The following is a 20,894-nucleotide window of genomic DNA, read 5'->3' as shown; positions in this document are numbered from 1 at the left end:
TGCAACATTTGCACACTGTTGGTAGGAATGTAAAATGGCATATCAGCCATGAAAAAAGTATGGCAGTTCCTCAAAAAAGTGAAAAAAGAATTACCAATATGATCAAGCAATCTCATTTCTGGGTATATATCCAAAAGAATTTGAAAGGATCACAAAGAGAAATACTTGCACACTTATGTTCAGAGCAGCATTATTCACAATAGCGAAGATACAGAAACAACAATCTCTTAGTAGATGATGAATGGATATTGAAAACGTGGTATATACACGAAAGGGACTATTACGCAGCCTTTAAAAAGGAACTCCCTCCCGTCGTGGCGCAGTGGTTAACGAATCCGACTAGGAACCATGAGGTTGCGGGTTCGGTCCCTGCCCTTGCTCAGTGGGTTAACGATCCGGCGTTGCCGTGAGCTGTGGTGTAGGTTGCAGACGCAGCTCGGATCCCGCGTTGCTGTGGCTCTGGCGTAGGCCGGTGGCTACAGCTCCGATTCAACCCCTAGCCTGGGAACCTCCATATGCCGCGGAAGCGGCCCAAGAGATAGCAACAACAACAACAACAACAAAAAGACAAAAAAAAAAAAAAAAAAAAAAAAGGAACTCCCATTATATTTATGCTACAACATGGATAAATTTCAAAAACATTATGCTAAGTTAAAGAAGAAAGTCAAAAGGGCAAATTCTGTATGATTCCACTTATATAAGGTATCCAAAGTAGTCAAATTTTTGAAAGTATGATGGTGGTTGCCAGGAGCTGGGTGGGTGGGGAAAATGGGGAACTATTTAATTGGGATAGTTTCAATTTTGTCAGGTGAAAATTCTGGAGATTTGTCGTACCACAATGTGAAAGTGGTTAACACTACTCAACTGTACACTTAAAAATGGTTAAGCTGAAAAATTTCACAGTTTTGCAACATTTAACAAAATAATTATTATTTAATTTCTTTCATTTCCCTCTCCTGTCCTCCCTGGTACAGTCCTCAACAGCAATGTAACAGAAAGGACAGAGAAAAGTAAAGCTTCAACAATGTAGAAAAAAATTAAGAAAACAACAATGAAACAAGTAGCTCCACCTTCTTTCTGACTTACTGATAATTTTCTTAATCTGGAAATGCCTTGAACCTCAAGTGAAACAGTACCCTATAGGCCAGGCAATGGAGGGTAGTGGTTTTTGGAGCTAGAGAGCTCAAGTCTGTTCCGACTTTGCCACTAATTACCGTGTGACCTTGGGTATGTTTTCGTTCATCCATCATTCATTCATCAAAAAGTCTGTTTCCATATGAGTAAGCCTGGCCAAATGAATCCTAGGATTGTTCCGAGGAGTAAATAATTCATACAAAACACTAGGTACTTTAAATAAGTGCTCAATAAATGTTGGCTATAATTATTTTAAAGATTTTAAAGCCTAGAGAGCAGGATGGGAACAGAAGGAATTCGACTAAGGGCAGTCCAGTACTCTCTTCCTAAACCTGTATCTCATTTGTCTACAATTACGGTGCTATAACAACGGATACTCTTTAGCAAATGGTTACTGACTCCATCATTTTTGCCAAATTGGTGCTCCTCTCTTCTAAACGAACTCTCTCCCAGGGAAAAGCAATGTCATCTCAAGTATTCGAAAATGTTTGCTTTGGGCACAGTGTTTTCTACCCTAGAGGCGGTGGAACCAGGGACCTGTACATTGGCCACTAGAGTTCCCGGTTCCTCTCACCTCATTAGGGGCCTAGGCCTTACTTGGGGGTGAGGATGAGAAGGGTGGGCGCCACACAACCAAACACCCAGACAGAAAGCCCCACTCTGCGAAGACACAACCCGGCGAGTCTCCTGGGAGAATGACAGCTGGACAGTACGAAAACCGACCAGGGAACCGGCAACTCCTGCGTGTCGGCGGCGAGCCGGCATCTCGCAGGCAGGTGAGGAGGGCGTCTCGGGCGGCCCGTGGCGGGGCGGCCCAGGGCGGGCTCGGCCGGGGGCAGTCAGGGCCGGGGCGGGGGTGTGTCGGGATGCTGCTCCCGGGGGCCCCGCCGCGGGGTCGGGCAGGCCGGGAGCCCCGCTGGCTCCCGGAGGGCCGAGGGTGGGGGCGAGAGCGGGCTGCGCGGCGGCCTGGGGGCCGGGCGGGGAGGAAAGGGAGAGCGAGGGCCTCACCGCGGGCCGAGGGCAGCGGGTAGAGCTTCTCGGCCTTCTGCAGGAAGCGCTGGGCCTTCTCGCGGTTGCCGGCGTTCAGGGCCTCCCGGGCGATCTCGACACATTTCTCCGCCTCGTCCCGGTTCCCCTCCATGGCTTGCGCCTTCTTCCGTTTCCTGCGGGAGCGCAGCTACGAGGGGCGGAAGCCGCCGCCGCCGTGGAGGCGAGGCCGGCCGGGGACGGGGGCGTGCGGAGGCGAACGGGGAGGAGCGCAGGAGACCGCGGCGGCGGCGGCGAGGCCCGGGCGCACTGGCGGGCTCGCAGCTCCGCCTCCTCACGGCGGCCTCCCCGCCCCCCGCGGGCAACTACCGCGCGAGCTGCATCCTTCGCGGCCCCCAGACAGAGCTCCAGGGCTTGGCTGTCCCTGCCGACTCGGCGGTCCGTGCGGGGCGCCAGCAGGCTCGGAGCTGACAAACCTGGACGGCGCGGGGGCGGGAGATGCCAGGCCTGCTGCCCGCCGGGGGTTCCACCGGGGCGGGGACCCGGCCGCCCGGACTGCGCCGCGCCCTCTGACCTCCCGTGGTGGCCCGCGTCGGCGGCCGCCGGTTTTCCTAGCGGCCGGGCTACGGATCGGGGTGGGCATGTTCGCTTTCAGGAAAATTCCCAGAGGTCGAAGGCCCCGCCTCAGGGCCCCCCTCAGCCTGGGGAGGATTCGGTCAGGTGAGGGCTGCGCTTCCGGCACAGGTGTACTGGGACACAGTAGAGCGCCTTTCGACCCTAACTCAGGGCTTGTTTCATTGCCTCTTTCAGCACTTTCCTGACCCAGCTGCAGTAAAACCATCTCCTTAGTACATCCGGGAGTTAAAGCAAACACAATTTGCAGTTTGCCTTTACTCTGGCGAAAAACCGGAACCCTAATAATCCTACATGACCAAAACGAGGAAGGAATCAGCTCGTTGGGAATGTATTACCATCATGTATCTATTTGCTGGTTTTCTCCCTACTCTTTTTTCACATTACCCCTGTGAAATGCTATACCTGTCATACTGGTCTCCGTGTGCAGGATGAGCCTTGTAATGACCTAATCCGAGTTTCAAAAACTAAGAACTTGTCAGAAGCCAAGTGTCATGTCAAAACGATCCAATCAACTTAACCACAAAATAATCGTTTCATACAATGTTCAGTAAAGACAGCCATGACAGCAAATATGATCAACTCAGGACTTTCAGAGAAACCCTGATTCTTTTTTGGTGAGTCCAAGGCATGTAGAAGTTCCCCAGGGCAGTGACCAAACCCCCACCACAGCAGCCACTGGAGCCCCTGCAGTGACAACACGGGACCTTTAATCTGCTATTCCACAGGGGAACTCCAACCTTGATTCTTTTCTGTAAAAACGGGATTAGATGGTGCATACCGAACAGTTTAATCCAGGTAGCCTTTGAAACAGTGGGAGAACACAGGAAACACTTCACTGTCTATACTGAAAGTACCTTCTGTGGAGGTAGCAATATACAGAACTTCCCTACCTGCCCCAGTCCATGACAGTGCTCTGGATGTAGTGCTGCTGTCACAAACAGCAAGTGCAGCGACAAATTGAGATGATCAAATTTAACCTAAAAAACATCACCTTGTCCAGTTCCAAGCTCCTACTGAAGTTTTAAAATCTTTAATAGTTCATCTCATAGCATTAAAAAATATATATATGCTTTAGCCTTCGAGGTTTGTTGATCTACAAAATTAACATTTTAATTTCAAGGTAAGAAACGTGCTTATTAAGTTATTGCTGGATAAGATTGTTATTCAAAACAAAAGTTGTTCCCATCATAATCAAGTGAATTTAATACACAACTAGTTTGGGATATGACCTTTATTGAGCTTATCCACCGAAGTGGAAATAATGTCTGTACAAAACCAAATGTTTGTTACTATAACTTCTGCATCACAATTAAAATCCAAACAGTTTTTTAAAAACAGTCAACTCAATCAAAACCCACTACTTCAGAATCAATAGCTTCTTTGAAGCCACAGTAACACTTAAATATGGTTAAGACTCGAATGCAGAAATTTGGTTGGTTGGAAAGCTAATTAAACTTCCAACTTGCTCAAATAGAATTACAAAAAGGCAAAATTGTGTTTTTCACAGAGATACAGTCCACTGGAATCACCAACACTGGACAGCTGTTAGAGTATTTAGAGTCCTGAGATAATAAGGAATCCAGGCATCCTTTAGACAGTCTTCTGTTGTCCTTTCTTCCCAATGAGAGATTTGTGGATGTGTGGAATGACACCTAGGGGAGGAAAAGGGATACTTTTAAATATACATTATTTTGAAAATTAACACAGGACTTCAAAACCATGACAGTTTAACGTTCAACTTCGAAGAAGTCTTTAAATGTGAGGCCAAAGTATGCAGAAGTAAAAATTCACTAAGTTATATACAGGAATCAATTTTCATGATGCAACCATACTACAGATCACTGAAAATAACACTAAGTGTCCTCTTCTAGTGGGGGAAAAAAGTAAAGAATTATCTAAAGAAATTAAAAAATTTTTAGTATTTACATACCACCACCAGCGATTGTAGCCTTGATGAGAGAATCCAATTCTTCATCTCCACGAATAGCAAGTTGCAAGTGACGAGGAGTAATACGCTTTACCTTCAAGTCTTTTGATGCATTTCCTGCCAATTCAAGTACCTAGAAGACAGAATCTAATCAATCTCCTGCCAACTTTCCTTAGGATCAAGATCCAGAAGAATCAAACCTTCGTGAACGTGTATCTACCAACTGCCGTCTCCCCCCACTACCTGAATGGCAAGATATGCAAAAGCTATAAAGGGGACACGCAATTTTATTTCCTAAAGCAGTCAACTCAAGCTCAGGAGGAACCCAAAATGAACACCAGCCCCCTCTAGCGTTGTCAGAAGCTTCTCACCGCGTTCAGAGCCTGGGAGTTTTCTTGCATCACTTTCCTCCTTCCCTCTCACCGCCTCCCCCCACCACCTTTTCCAGATTACAGGCGTACACCCATTTACCTCTGCGGTGAGGTACTCCAGGATGGCTGCGCTGTACACAGCGGCAGTCGCGCCCACACGTCCATGGCTGGTCGTCCTAGATTTCAGGTGTCGATGAATACGGCCCACCGGAAACTTCATTTTTCGCATACACAAACACAAATGCACAAAGATAGAGGAGCCAAAAATGGTCAAATTATACGCGCGCCAAAGCAAGGGGCACGGAGGCTGATGCAGCAACGCGCCCTAGCATCGATCGCCACACGTGATCGCCCCCCCTTCCCCAATATTTATTGTATCGGTAAACCAAGTCCCGACACCATCACCACGCAAAGACCAAAAGCTCATCTAGTGCAATGATAAACAGAGAAAAAGGAGAGAAAAACGCCGCGATTCCCAGACAGCAGAAACCCCCACTGACCTGCAAACCGGCTCTCTGCGAGCGGGAAACCGCCTTTGTCTTGGCCTTTCCGGAGTCCTTCCCAGCCTTACCGCCAGCCTGCGGCGCGCACACGCCCGCGAGCGAAGAAGGAACGCAGAATATAGGATTACCAAGGCGGCGCGCCCCTCCCCCACCGCGGGGCGGCCCGGGCGCGAGCGGGGCCCGGTGCCCAGCCGGGGTCTCCGGCCCGCCGCGCGCCGCAAGGGCGACCCCGCCCGCCTGCCCCCCGCTGCGCGCCCGCCGCGGCCGCGCGCTTCAGGCCGCCCGCTCACCGCCCTCCGGCTCCCAGCGGCGCTGCGCGCGCCACCCAACCGTCGCCGCCCGCCGCGAGATCGGAGGCTGCTCCGCTCGCCGCCGACAAAACACCTCCCCCCGCTCTTCCACATCCTCTCTCCGCGCGTTCCCAACCGTCACCGCTTCACCCCCATCTCCGTGTGTAACGGGTTTTTCTCCTGCCGGCAAAAACCCGCGTAGTCTTCGAGCGCCTCCGCGAAGTTTACCATTTCGAATTCTGCTGAAGCTCAAACAAGCAAGGCAGAGAAAGGACTAGTCAGTCACCAAGCGAGATCCCGCCGCCTACTCCTCCGTCGCACCGCGATTCAAACTGCGCTGTCTCCCGCCTTCCCCGCTCCCTTTATACTGCAGAATGTTCCCTCATCCGGGAACTCGGATTGCTCATCCCACCAATGGCTGCCACCCGCCCTCGGGCCGCGTCCTTGAAGTCTCAGCCAATGAGCAAGCGAAGAAAAGGGCGGAGGGGCGGGCGCTTTGCAGCTCGAGCTGTTATTGGGGCATGAGAAGGAGGTGGGGGAGAACGGAGGGATGGGAACCCGGGAGAAGAAGGGCACAGCGGCGGGAGGGAAGAAACAGAGCGAGCTACGCTGCTTGAGCAGGGCACCCGCCGGCTTAGTCACGTGCCTGGAGGGAGGAGCTGAGAGGCTCAGGGGAGGGGCACGCAGTAGCTGCCCCCTATTCCACCTTTGCCTCCTTGCTCGGTTCCAGAGACCTCGGGAAGCGGGGACTAGCGCTCCTTCCTTCCTGCCCTGCCCTCCCTCCGCCTCCGCCCCGTTAGAACACCTGGCGGGCAGAGACCCGCCTGTCCGCAGCCTTCTTCCGGAGCACGGGGTACCTTCACCGACCCCCCTGCATTCCCGTTGACACCTCCGGTCTGACAGGTGGCGCGAACGCGTCCAGTGAAAGGCGCCCCGACTCCTTCGCTAACCATAGTCTGGGTAGTGATTTCGCGTTTGTTCCTCCTAGGCAAGTGCCCAGCCACCGATTCATCACGACCCTCTGCTCCCACTTTTTCAGCTGTATCTCCTTCCTCTTCTTTTCTCAGGACTTTTTGAACCCCCTACTTCCCCAACCCCAACAGAACAGTTTCATGGAAAAGACGGTGAAGCAAAGTCACCTCGCTGGTCATAAAAGACCTTTTGGTCTACCCACTGAAGGCTTGGGCTGAGGCGGTATTCTTTAATCAAATCATATTTTTCTAAAGACTACACGTCTGTGGGTTGTACCTATAGCCTGGCTTCTAAAGTTGATTTAGTGAAACATGAAGGCTATTATGTGTCAACTCTTCTATGCTAAACATTTTGCTACTTGACAAATGTTCGGTAAATGTCCTCATATGATTCACAGGCAGTTACAGATGGTCCATGTAATCAAATGCAAATGATGGGCTTAAAAAAATAGTACTGTACACACAGTACTATCATAATGCCAGCTACTTAATTTTCCAACTAATAGATTAATAGCACCTCTGTACACGTCCAGCTGCTTGGAGACAGTAGTGATCCAAATCTTTCATACTTGGAGTTTTAACAGTAATTACGTTATAAACATAATTCAGTATTTCTGACATTAAGAAAATTTGAAATATATACTCTTTAGTACTGTAGTTTGGGTTTCAATCTGAAAGTTTTATCAAGTTTTTTTGGAAATTTGCTGTTAATTTTAAAATTAAAAAATTGGGAGTTCCTGTTGTGGCTTGGCGCTAAAGAACCCAGCTAGTATCCACGAGGACGCGGGTTCAATTCCCGGCCTCACTCAGTGAGTTAAGGATCCTTGGTTGCCCTGAGCTGTGGACTAGATGGCATGCGTGGCTGGGATCCTGCATGGCTGTGACTGTGGTGTAGGCTGGCAGCTGCATCTCTGATTCCACCCCTAACTTGGGAACTTCTGTATGCCCTGAGTGCAGCCCTAAAAGGCAAAAAAGGGAAAAAAAATTAGGGTCTTATATTATCCTTTCATTATCTATTATTGATCTTTAGGATTTGCTGGGTAGAGGGAGGGACTCTGTGTTGATATTGTTTTCCCAAATAATATTTCACCTATATTAGTATTTTATGTCATCCCTCCACCTAAATCGTAAATCCACATCCATAATAATCCCTACCTTACATTTTTAACATAAATGTTTTTGATTGATTGATTAATTGATATTGCTTTTTAGGGCTGCAGCCACGCCGCATATGGAGGTTCCCAGGCTAGGGGGCAAATCGGAGCTACAGCTGCCGGCCTCTGCCACAGTCACAGCAATGCAGGATCAAGCTGTGTCTGCAATCTACACCACAGCTCATGGCAACACCAGATCCTTAACCTACTGAGTGAGGCCAGGGATCGAACCCACAACCTCATGGTTCCTAGTTAGATTCATTTCCACTGCGCCATGACAGGAACTCCTTTTTTTTTTTTTTTACATAATTTCAAGAAGATTGTTGTTGACATTTAACACATCTTTATTACTGTTTTATATTCTTTATATATTGAGATGGGATGCAATATCATGATATATAATATATGTATATATAATACATGATGTAGAATCCCGCCCTAATAAAGAAACAGTTGTGATATAGTCCAGGTTGGTGCTGTCAGTCCTTGCAACAGGCCAAGCAATAGCAATTGGGAGATGGGATATATAAAGCATAGTTTCTTCCCTCAAACTAGCTGAGAGGATCAGACATGAAAGAAAATGTTAACAATGCTCTCATCATTAAAACCACATTGATAAGACTGTTAAAATAAGTACCTGACTGGCTGCCAAATCAATAGTTCCTCTAGTTTAAAGGACAGAAACAGGAGTTACCACTGTGGCTCAGTGGGTTAAGAATCTGACTTCAGCAGCTTGGTTGACTAGGGAGGTGCGGGCAGGAGCTTGTCAAAGAAGTTCCAGTGATATATGCCAAGGAGTATTCCTAACAAAAACATTGGGCGATGATATCAGAATTAAGATAAACTGAGGCATATTAAAAAAGTTAGAGTTTATCTGAGCAAAAATCAATTGGAATCTGGCAGTGTTGAGCTGGAAGTGGTTAGGGACACTGACCAACAGGAGCTGGGCAAGAGACTTCCGCAGCGAAGGCGTGGAAGCAAAGAAAGGAAATAATTTGATTGGCTATAGCTTAAAGCAATTGATTTTTTCTTTTTCTTTTTTTTTTTTTTTTTTCGGTTTTTTGGTTTTTTAGGGCCGCACCCACAGCATACGGAGGTTCCCAGGCTAGGGGTCGAATCAGAGCTGCAGCTGCCGGTCTATACCACAGCCACAGCAACTCAGGATCTGAGCCAAGTCTGCAACCTACACAGCAGCTCAGGGCAACGCCGGATCCTTAACCTGCTGAGCCAGGCCAGGGATCAACCCCACCACCTCATGGATACCAGTGGGGTTCATTAACCACTGAGCCACAGCAGGAACTCCAGCAATAGATTTTCTTTAGATTGTGACTTCATAACCCTAAGGCATTTCACAGGCTTAGATTTTAGGCCAGCCATAGCATTAGAGCCCCCTTGTCTAATCACCTCCTTATTTAATTAATCTGATGTCATGGATGACAACACCAAGGAAAAGAGTGAAATGCCATTGAAAGGTGAAGAGCAGCCAAAGAACAATATCCAGAGAAGTAAAATGTGGTGTTTCCCTAGACATAATGATTCCACATGAAATTAGAAAACTCCTGTAGGTACGTCTAGCAAGGAGATGGCCATCACGTGTGTCCTGCTTGCTCTGGGTAATGGAACATCTGTTTGATCTTCACTACCCTTCTCTGATTACCAAAGACGATGATGTTGCCAGAGACAGACTAAATCTCATTTTATCAGAACTCTAGGCTGTTAAGTAACTCTTTTATGCCCAGTGTTACGAGGCAATGACAAAAGCCCATTGGCTAAATTCTGAGCTTCTAAGTTTGACCTTCCACACAGCTCTCCTAGCGCTGACGAGGAGGTGCGGGCAAGAGCTTGTCAAAGAAAAAGTTCCAGTGATATATCTAAATGCCACCTTCATCCTGAAGAAGAAAGGAAGCACCACAAAAAGAGCCACGAGTCTAAAACCATGAAATTTATACTTCACACCCCTCTATAGACTCAGCCCCAGGGCACAAACCTCTAAAAGGTGTGGCAATCATACCTATTATTAAAACCTTTTGCAGATAAATGTGATTCCCCAGTCCTCTTAATTAGATGGACATGGCTCAGAGAAGAATCTAAAGGCTTTTCCACACCCACAGACTTTCTCAACTTCATTTTGTGTGTGTGGTACATAAGTTTCTTTGTGTATGTATGTGTGTGTGTGTGTGTGTGTGTGTGTGTGTGTGCAGGAGTTGGGGGTGGTTGTTTGGAATTATGGTTAGCACAGAAATAATGTAGTAAAAGCTGAGTAATACAGCTAACAGTCTATCTGAAAATTATCTTGTTTACTACTGTAACTGCTTTAAGGTGTTTTTCCTAATTTGTTATAGAATTACTCTCATTGAGATTTCTTTTTTTTTTTGCCTTTTGTCTTTTTAGGGCCTCCCAAAGCATATGGAGGTTCCCAGGCTAGGGGTTGAATTGGAGCTGTAGCCACCAGCCTACACCACAGCCACAGCCACAGCAATGTGGGATCTGAGCCGTGTCTGTGACCTGCACCACAATTCACGGCAACGCCGGATCCTTAAGCCACTGAGCAAGGCCAGGGGTCGAACCCACATCCTCATGGGTGCCAGTTGTGTTTGTTAACCACTGAGCCAGGACAGGAAATCCTCATTGAGAATTCATACTGTCAGGATCCAGGCAGAAAATGAAAGAACAATGCTTTTGCTCATAGGAGTAGATAAGACTATCAGATCATAATAAGTCATTAAGTTTAGGATATTTGAGGCATGACACTAAGCAAGACCAACAGCTCAGAATATTTCCTAATAATTCTGTACATTTACAAGGCATTTTATGAGTTTTCAGTGAAATTTGACTTAAAATGTTAGGTTGAAATTTCAACCTAAAAAATGTCTGAAATAGGAAGTTACCAGTGTGGCAAGGTGGTAAAGAACCCAACTAGTATCCATGAGGATGTGGGTTTGATCCCTGGCCTCACTCAGTGGGTGAAGGATCCAGTGCTGCTGCGAGCTGTGATATAGGTCGCAGATGCTGCTTGGATCCCAGGTGGCTGTGGCTGTGATACAGGCCAGCAGCTGCAGCTCTGATTTCACCCCCAGCCTGGGAACTTCCATATGCTGCAGGTGTGGCCCTAAAAAAGCAAAAAATAAAAATAAAAATGTCTGAGTAGACATGATCATGGCTTGTCTTCACCTTCATAAAAGGTGAAAAAATACATGAGGGGGCATTCAGGGATAATAGGACCAGATGTAATTCCCTATGCTCCTTCTATTGCTTTGTACTTCTGAGTAAAAAACCTTATGAGAAGAGGATTAAATTAGCGCCTATATGTCATCCAATTGAACAACTTTTAAGACATCCGTGTTCTTTCTAGGTGAATATTGTTTTCATTGTCTTCTAGTGTCCTGATGTTTCATGAACTTGTCATTAATTTCTTCAATAAGTCTTTTCTGCTGCTCAGAATCTCAGCAGGAAACAGCCTGAGACAAACTCTTGCTCCATTAAGAGATTAGTCCAACAACTCTAGGCAAGATCTGGCCAGGTCATTTATCATATTTCACCACAGGATATGGAAATTTACATGCTGGCTCTCTGTTTAGATTTTTATTTCCTGTTTTAAAATTAAAACAGTGTACTCATCTTAATTCTCAAAAATGAAACAAGTCACTTTTTCTCCAAACTAAGCTGACAATTCAGGAATTTTACACAAGTCTCTAAGGAGAAGGAAAAGTGTTACTGTGTATTATTATAATGTAGAACTGTTTCACGTCACCCATCCTGTGATGTAGTAAGGCTTTACTAATTTTACAGAAAGGACTCCTTCAAAGTAAGGAATATTATGAATTATAGAGCACATGAAGATAAATAGACACATGATATGTATAAATAAACACTGGAAGACAAGCAGACACATGATATGTATAAATAAAAACAAAAATTTATAATTGTATACATATATATATATAACACTTCAAGTTATCAGTAAATAGTATTGCCAGAAATAAATACTAGTAGATTTGCTTTTAAAAAGCATTTGTAGGGAGTTCCCTTTGTGGCGCAGTGGAAATGAATCCGACTAGGAACCATGAGGTTGAGGGTTCCATCCCTGGCCTCGCTCAGTGGGTTAAGGATCCAGCATTGCCATGAGCTGTGGTATAGTTTGCAGACGTAGCTTGGGTCCCACATTGCTGTGGCTGTGGCGTGGGCCTGTGGCTACAGCTCCAATTTGACCCCTAGCCTGGGAACCTCCATATGCCACAGGTGTGGCCTTAAAAAAAAAAAAAAAAAAAAAAAAGAATTTGTAGGTGTTCCCTGGTAGCCTAGTGGTTAGTGATCCGGCATTGTCATCATTGTGTGGCAATGTTTGCTATCTGGCTCAGGAACTTCTGCATGCTGCAGGTGTGGCCCCCAAATTAAATAAATAAAAATTTTTAAAGTAAAAATAATAAAGAATTTTAATAGCAGTTAATTGTAAATATATCAAAACTCAAGAACTTCTAAACTATTTGAAAATGTCTATATGTTTCATTCTCTATTATACTGGTTTGCAAACATTCTTTATGGATGATTTAAACGATAATTAAATTTCCAGTGACATATTGAAAATTCTCTACAAATAGGATCTGAAATATTGAGGATCTATACTTGGTTGCCTGTGGCAATCTGATTGCCTCAAAGACTGCGGGATGTGACTTGAAATTGCATTTACAAGGCATCACTTTTTTATTCCAACTGTATTATTTTGGAAGTGGCCAAATCTTCCCACACCACTCCTAGGCGCTGAAACTTTGCCTCGAATGACTGATAGCGCATGTAAAAATATAGCCATTTATAAGATTGTCCCTGTCAAAGGCTCCCTCATTCCATGTGCTTCACACATGTCCAAAGGCTATTTTGCAAGAAGGACACAGTGCCTTTTCATTAATATGGTCTTTATGTGGCTTATAGATGTGTCTATAGATATTGGAGCAAATACACTGAAGAATACGAGGTAGATAAGCAGAGCCCTGAATGACCAAAACTTGCTCACTGTTCACCTCAGCTATTTTTCTTTCCTGAGCATTCCATCCGGAACTCCTGCTCCCTTGCAGGGAGGCGTGGCCATGTGCTGGGTTCTTGTCAAAGTGTGTGAAAGTGGCATGTGTCATTTCTACACTAAGTATGCCTTCTCCATCCTCCTTTTCTTTACAAGTTGTACACAAAGCAGAAGTAAGAAGGGAGGTTAGAGCTCAAAATCAATCACACAAAAGCCAACTGCCAACCAGGAACACCAGACCAATACTTTCATTGTCTTAAGTCACCGCAATTTTGTCATTTGTTACAGCAGTTAGCTCTCCCTAACTAATGCACCTAGTTCCCAGCCACAAAACAATTAATATGGAGGTGGTTTTGAGAGACATATACCACGTAATCTATTATTATTCAGAGGCTAGTTTCATTTCCTAATGCTAAACAATAGAACGAGAAGTTTTGGCAAACATGCATTCCTAGAGAATCCACGCTTTCATTATCCCCTACTTTTAAAAAGGCTGTGCTTTGCAAAAATACAAAGTAACTTGTGCACAGGTTACTGAGGGTGGCAGTATTTGTTACAGTGAAAGATTGGAAGAAACATAGATGATCATTAGCAGAGAATTTATTAAGAAACTATGATACATCACCATAATGAAGTAACATGGAGCTATAAAGAGAAATGAGGAAAATCTCTACACAGTGATACATAGTGATGTTCAGAATATATTATTAAGTAAAAAAAATTAAGTGCTAGGAAATCTAGCAAGCTATGCTTTATGTAAGAAGTTGCATATTTATTCATATTTGCAAAACCAAACAATAGTGGGTTGATAAGACAAAAATATAATAAAAATACACGAAGTGGGAAGTAGAAAGGACAGGAATGGAAGCAAACTTCCTTTTTTATTTCCCTTTAGCATAACAAAGTTTTGGTATGCTAAAAATATTTTTATGTATAATTAAAAAAATAAAACCTTAATAAGCAATCTGTAAATACTGAAAGCAAACTGAATTAAATAAACCTAACTGGATATTAAGTTGATACCATATTCTAACAGAGAAAAGCGTTATTCCTGGTAAACTTAGAAAGAGTATTACTCTCAATCTTCAGAGGGATACGCTATAAAGACAAAACAAAAACAAAAACCTACAAGAAATCTTGCACTTCATTCAATAATCAGTGTTGGGAATGCTAAAGGTATTTTAAAATGTTTATTTAAAACTTATTTTAGGGAGTTCCCATCGTGGCTCAGTGGTTAACAAATCCGACTAGGAACCATGAGGTTGCAGGTTCCATCCCCGGCCTTGCTCAGTGGGTTAAGGATCCGGTGTTGCCGTGAGCTGTGATGTGGGTTGCAGATGCAGCTCGGATCCCGCGTTGCTGTGGCTCTGGCGTAGGCTGGCGGCTACAGCTCTGATTGGACCCCCTAGCCTGAGAGCCTCCATATGCCACGGGAGTGGCCCCAGAAAAGGCAAAAAGACAAAAGTAAATAAATAAATAAATAAAATTTATTTTTAAAATGATTATATGTATATTACAGGATAAAGAAAATAATCAAGGAGTTCCCATTGTGGCTTAGCAGGTTAAGGACCCAGTATAGTGTCCATGAGGATGTGTGTTCCATCCCTGGCCTCTTGAGAGGGTTAAGAATCCAGAGTTGCCACAAGCTGCCTAGGTTGCAGATGTGGCATGGATCTGCCCTTGCTGTGGCTGTGGCGTAGGCCAGAAGCTGCAGCTTCGATTTGATCCCTAGCCTGGAACTTCCATATACCACAGGGATGGCTGTAAAAAGAGAAAAGAAAATTATTAAGTACGTTAATTTTCTTGAGTATTGATAATTTAGCATAAGAAAAAAGATATACAAATATAAAGTCAGAAGAGTTAAGAACCTATAATATTCAGATATTCTCATTCTCATATTTGAATGAGAATATCTGTGAGTGATTTTCCCCCTTCTCTTAAAAAACATGTATCTTAACTCTGTCCAAGGAAAAGCCTTGGAAGCAATAACAAGCCAATAGCAGTAAATACTCCTAGTGGCAAGATCCTTGTCTCTAAATACTATTTCCTACTAAAAGGAATCGTTGGAGAAATGTCTGACTCCAAGGCTAGGGCCAAAAATGTGCATGATGAGCTTGTGACATTTTATTGTTTCTGAAAGTAAGGAATAAAGACTGTGGAATCCTGCCAAAAGGACACATTAAAGAAGATATGGCATATATATATATATATATATATATATATATATATACACAATGGAATATTACTCAGCCATGAAAAGAATTAAATAAGTAATTTACATCCATTTGCAATAATATGGATGGATCTAGAAACTACCCTCTACCTGAAGTAAGCCAAAGAAAAATATTATATGATATTGCCTATGTGTTGAATCTTAAAAAAATGTTATAAATGAATTTATATACAAAACAGAAATAGACTCACAGACATAGAAAACAAACTTGTGATTACCAAAAGGGAGAGGGAGAGAGAAGTTAGGAGATGGGGATTAACATATACACAGTACTAATTATAAAACAGATAACCAACAAGGATCTACTGTATACCACAGGGAACTCTACTCAATATTTTGTAATAACCTATAAGGGAAAAGAATCCGCAAAAGGTATATAGCAAAGTGATAACTGAATCACTTTGCTATATACCTGAAACAAACATAATATTGTCAATCATTTATACTTCAAAAAAAAATAATTAAAAAAAAAGAATGGGAATTCCCTGGTGGCTCAGTGGGTTAAGGATCTGCCAGCATTGTCACTGCTGTGGCTCGTGTTGCTGCTGGGGTGAACTTCATCATCTCTGGACTGGGAACTTCTGTGTGTGGCGGGGCGGGGGAGGGGCAGTCAAAAAAATAAAGAAATAAACCTACAAAAATAAAAAACAAGTCAACCAGGAATTCTCATGGTGGCTCAGTGGGTTAGGAACCCAATATAATGTCCCTGAGAATGCAGGTTCAATCCCTGGCCTCCATCAGTGGGTTAAGGATCCAGCATTGCCACAAGCTGTGGTTTAGGCTGCAGATGTGGCTGGGATCCAAGGTTACTGTGGCTGTGGTGTAGGCCGGCAGCTGCACCTCTGATTCAACCCCTAGCCCGGGGACAGTCCATTATTCTAATGATTGATAACGAATGGTAAAGCAGTGAACATTTCTTGTCTCTCTACTATGATCTATATTTCAGGTTATAATGAATTAACCGATGAGGAGAAATTCTTCCAAAAAGAAGAATTCCAGCTAATAAATGCAGAAGAAATAATAGAAGTAGAAAAAAAAAATCCCATTTTGCAACATTCACTCAAATCATTTGAAGGTCATAAATCTGTGGTAAAGCCAGTGGTAAATCACTGAAGACTGAGAGTATAGTATTTCTAAGTGTACACGGAGTAATCTTTTTGAAAGACCATTTCACAGATGGGGCTGTGTAGTTCATTTCATATCTATTCAAGTCTTTTTTTTTTTTTTTTTTTTTTTTTTTTTGGCTTTTTAGGCTTTACCCGCGGCATATGGCGGTTCTCAGGCTAGGGGATGAATCAGAGCTGTAGCGCCTGGCTTACACCACAATGACAGTAATGCTGGATCGAAGCCACATCTGTAACCTACACCACAGATCACCGCAATGCCGGATTCTTAAACCACTGAGCGGGCCAGGGATCAAACCTGCGTCCTCATGGATGCTGGTCAGACTCGTTCCACTGAACCACGATGGGAACACCCCTCTATTCATTAGAACCACTTCTTGGCCACTGGAAATCAAAGGCCACCAGACAGATAATACAATGGAGCATTATTAGCCACACGTAGAATGGGAGAAATTGACTTGGCTTCCCCAGTGAAGAATAGCATTGAGAGGAGAAGAAGGGAAAGAGAGAGACTGAAAGAGGAAGGATGAGACAGAGAAGAGATATTAAAAAAGAGTTAAGGGATGGTATGACACAATAATATGTGTGAACCTTGTTGGGAAGCTGATATTTTTGTCTCTTATTGTTCTTATTTTAAGTTTAGGTAATTGGAGAAATTTGAATATGAACTTAGCTCTAGGTAATAAGGAATTGATGTTATTAGATAAAATAATGGCATTTAGTTGTGCAAAGAAATGTCCATTATTCTGTTATTTTTAAAGATGTACACTAAAATATTTAGGGGAAAGATGAAATAATTTCTGGAATTTGCTTTAAAATGTTCCAGCCAATATAAGAATTTGTTTTTGTTCTGGGGATTTTTTTTTCTTTTTTTGGCCTTTTAAGGCCACACCTACGGCATATGGAAGTTCCCAGGCTAGGGGGCAAATCGGAGCTGTAGCCTCTGGTCTACGCCACAGCTACAACACCACCAGATCTGAGCCATATCTGCAACCTACACCACAGCTCATGGCAACACCAGATCCTTAACCCACTGAGCGAGGCCAGGGATGGAACCCTCAACCTCATGGTTCCTAGTCGGATTCACTTCTGCTGCACCACGATGGGAACTTCTACTGTTTCAATTTGAAAGTATCACAAGATAAAACATTATAATCATGAAGCGTGACTACTAGCAATATTTCATGTGGCTTTTTACTTTACAAAAATAAAAAAAATCTAAATTAATTTCTAAAAATAAATCAAATAAACACAACAAAATTTTTCACTGAAAGATACCAGAGTAAATTATAATTTCATAATGAAAAATATTATCTCAGTTTCTAATACATTTTCAGTTATTCAAAAACTTATAGGTAGGAGTTCCCGTCGTGACTCAGAGGTAACGAATCCGACTAGTATCCATGAGGATGCAGGTTCGATCCCTGGTCTCACTCAGTGGGTTAAAGGATCTGGCATTGCCAGTGAGCCATGGTATAAGTCGAAGATGCGCTTGGATCTGGCATTGCTGTGGCTGTGGCATAGGCCAGCAGCTGTAGCTCCAATTTGAACCTGAGCCTGGAAACTTCCATATGCCATGGAAGTGGCCTAAGAAATAAAGAAATAAATATACTATTTTCTAATATAGTTCCATTAGAAACTTTTTTTTCTCTTTTTGGCTGCCCTGCAGGATATGTAGTTCCCAGGTCAGGGATCAAATCCAAGCTGCAGTCGCGACCCAAGTCGAAGCTACAGCTACGCCAGATCCTTAACCGGCGGTGCCAGGCCAGGGACTGAACCCTCAACCCAGCCAGCGATGCCACTGATCCATTGTGCCACAGTGGGAACTCCCTGTTAGAATCTTTTAAATTCATAATAATAAAGCCTGACATGATACATGTAGTATTGGAGTTTCCATTGTGTCTCAGCAGGTTAAGAATCCAGCTAGTATCCATGAAGATCCAGGTTTGATCCCTGGCCTTGCTCAGTGGGTTAAGGATCCAGTGTTGTCACAAGCAGCAGTGTAGGTCACAGACATGGCTCCGGTGTTGCTGTGGCTTATAGTGTAGTCCGGTAGCTGATGCTCCCATTCAACCCCTAGCCTGGGAACTTCCATATGCTGCAGATGTGGCCTTAAAAAAAAAATGTAATAATTCTATTTGTACCTATATGTCAGATTTATTAGATCATAATAAAAAGCCAAGAAGTATACTGTTTCTGTAGGACAGGAAATAGAACAATACAGAGGTCAATATCTTAATGAGTAACCTATTACTATTATTATCCTATTTCTGCATTTTGGCTTTGTTTGTTTTGCAATCTTCAATGGGATTCTTTAGTGTGAGGAGCTGTCTCTTTTCAGCTTCACAAACTACATCAGCTGATACACTGTGAATGAGTCATGTAAATCAGATATGAATCCTCAGTTCCTTGGGAATGAAATAATACCTACTTTATACATTTATATAAGGATTTTTAATAAATCAGCCCTAGCATTTGTGGAGGCTCATATACTATATTCCTGAATGTTTACATGTTAAAAATTAAGCTAACACTGTTTTTTTGTTTGTATGTTTTTTGGTTTTGTTTGTTTGTTTGTCTTTTTGAGGTCACACTCGGGGCATACGGAGGTTCCCAAGCTGGGGGTCAAACTGGAGCTGTAGCTGCCAGCCTACACCACAGCCACAGCAACTCAGGATCCGAGCCACATCTGTGACTTACACCATAGCTCACGCAATGCCGGATCCTTAAGCCACTGGGTGAGGCCAAGGATCAAACCCGAGTCCTCGTGGATACTAGACGGGTTCACTACCAGTGAGCCACGATGGGAACTCCAGGCTAACACTATTAAATAAAATATCTTTTATCTCCCTAAATTGAAAAAATTACATTTATAAAAATAAAAATTTTTAAATCTGAAGAACTATGTAATTTTTACATAATTCCAACTTAGAAAATGTAAAGGATGATTGGTTTTAATTATGGTTGGCATATCTGATCTTTTGTTGCTGAACTAGTGATATTTTTATAACATAAAGTAAAAGTATATGAATTAATAAATTAATTATATATTTATTTAATAATTGTTCTTGCTTTCATTTTAGAAATGTCACTAATTATATCAAGATTTTCATTTAATAAATGTCGACAGTATGTCAAACTAGACAATTTTTCTTGATTCATTGAAACTTCACTGCAGCTTGTGACCAACACCGGATCCCCAACCCACTGAGTGAGGCCAGGGGATTGAACTGACATCCTCGTGGATATTAGTTGGGTTCATTACCGCTGAGCCACAATGGGAACTCCATTTTCACGCACAATCAAGCGTGGTGACTAAGAAGCCCTGAACCACACTTCTTAAGAAATAGGGACGTGAGGGAGATGGAGAAAAGCTGAACCATTGAAAAGTAATGTTTGCTAACAAGTAAAGCATACGACAGCCAAAGTCAGACCCAATCCACTGACAAATATTTGTAGAGTTTCTACTAAGACACAGAGAATCACCACTGACCATGCTTTTCATATTTCAATAGTCTCTTAAGATTTCCGCAGCAATTAATGCTCATGATGTGGCATGAGTCATCTCTGAAAGGCAAAGTGGAGTTCCATTTACTTTGTCTTTAAAGACAGGGAAGTACAAAGGCAGGGAAGTATAGAATACACACATTAGGATGGATTTCAAAACATGGCTGACAATTACGCAGTTCTCACGTTTTAGTTATTTGGATGACATAAATGTGGAAAAACTCCATTTTATTTATCAGGACCACTGGAAAATGTGCTATAGTTTGCATCAGAGCCAAGCCAAACTCAAGGTCCTACACTGTCATTGCCTTCAGCCAGCTGCTGGACTTGGAGTAGTCATTGTACCTCTGATACAATGCTTCCTTAGCTCTAAAGTGAAGGAGTTGGAGCTTTCAAATAAATGAACCCAAAGGTAATTGCCAACTCTAAAATTCTCTGTCTTAAGGCTGATTAGTATCCAGACTTTTTATCTCCTAAAAACAGCTTAAAGTATATACAAGCAAGTCATTAAAGGATAAAATAGTTTGTCATGGGAATTGCCCAGCAGGGCAAAAGAGACCGATGAGAAAGTAAATCTTCATTCACAAGACACCCACACGAGTCTAAGAATAAGATCTGGTTTTCTCTCAATTGGGAGAAAATTTGAATAATGGTATACAGAATCCCTAAGTGACGAATTTACCATTTGTGACCTCTATTGGAGGTTGCGGGCTGGAATTTCCCAGAAGGTGATTCCCCACGGCAGCTTGTCCTTCCCAATGAATGGACAATTAGAAGGTGCCCTGGATTACAGATCAGACAATAACAAATATTTGACTCGTTTGCTGCTTTCGCTATCACAACTTCTAGCTCCCATTTTCCCTTTTCCTTACGTCCTCTTCCTCAGCCTGGCTGCTCAGGGACCTAGCTTTAAGGTCTTTGTTTGGGTGGATTTTTCGCTGACTTAGACCAATCATATTTCTCCACCTGAGATGTGGCTCTAGAGAATATCAATACGGATTGAGATACAAGGAGAATTGGAAAAGAAAGACTACACCAAGAGA

At 43.3% G+C, this 20,894-nt stretch overlaps 3 protein-coding genes across 4 annotated transcripts in view; 1 reads left to right on the top strand and 2 right to left on the bottom strand.

Annotated features, from left to right (window-relative positions):
* The window catches only part of DNAJB14 (DnaJ heat shock protein family (Hsp40) member B14), a 55,807-nt gene extending 53,515 nt beyond the window's left edge, over positions 1-2,292 (bottom strand). For both annotated transcript variants that reach the window (XM_021101721.2, XM_084973321.1), the window contains exon 1: positions 2,143-2,292. In XM_021101721.2, the coding sequence (XP_020957380.1) occupies positions 2,143-2,275 (133 nt within the window). In that variant the 5' untranslated portion in view covers positions 2,276-2,292. The remainder of the gene's footprint in view (positions 1-2,142) is intronic.
* The window catches only part of LOC146401034 (uncharacterized), a 65,060-nt gene continuing 45,946 nt past the window's right edge, over positions 1,781-20,894 (top strand). The window contains exon 1 of the mRNA XM_084973329.1: positions 1,781-1,910. Within this exon, the coding sequence (XP_084829455.1) occupies positions 1,830-1,910 (81 nt within the window). The 5' untranslated portion in view covers positions 1,781-1,829. The remainder of the gene's footprint in view (positions 1,911-20,894) is intronic.
* On the bottom strand, positions 3,988-6,264 carry H2AZ1 (H2A.Z variant histone 1). Its single transcript, NM_001123122.1, is given in 5 exon segments — positions 3,988-4,409; positions 4,688-4,817; positions 5,156-5,269; positions 5,556-5,633; positions 6,077-6,264. Coding segments are annotated over 5 exon segments (387 nt in total). The 5' UTR covers positions 6,080-6,264; the 3' UTR covers positions 3,988-4,347.

This window comes from Sus scrofa, chromosome 8 (assembly GCF_054392235.1).
Source record: "Sus scrofa isolate SSC_HxYL_T2T_F1_AM1 chromosome 8, Sscrofa_HxYL_maternal_Yorkshire_Landrace_v2.0, whole genome shotgun sequence".
Lineage (NCBI taxonomy): Eukaryota > Metazoa > Chordata > Mammalia > Artiodactyla > Suidae > Sus > Sus scrofa.
The sequence above is the reverse complement of the archived record's forward strand: the minus strand, read 5'-3'. Positions and strand labels throughout refer to the sequence as shown.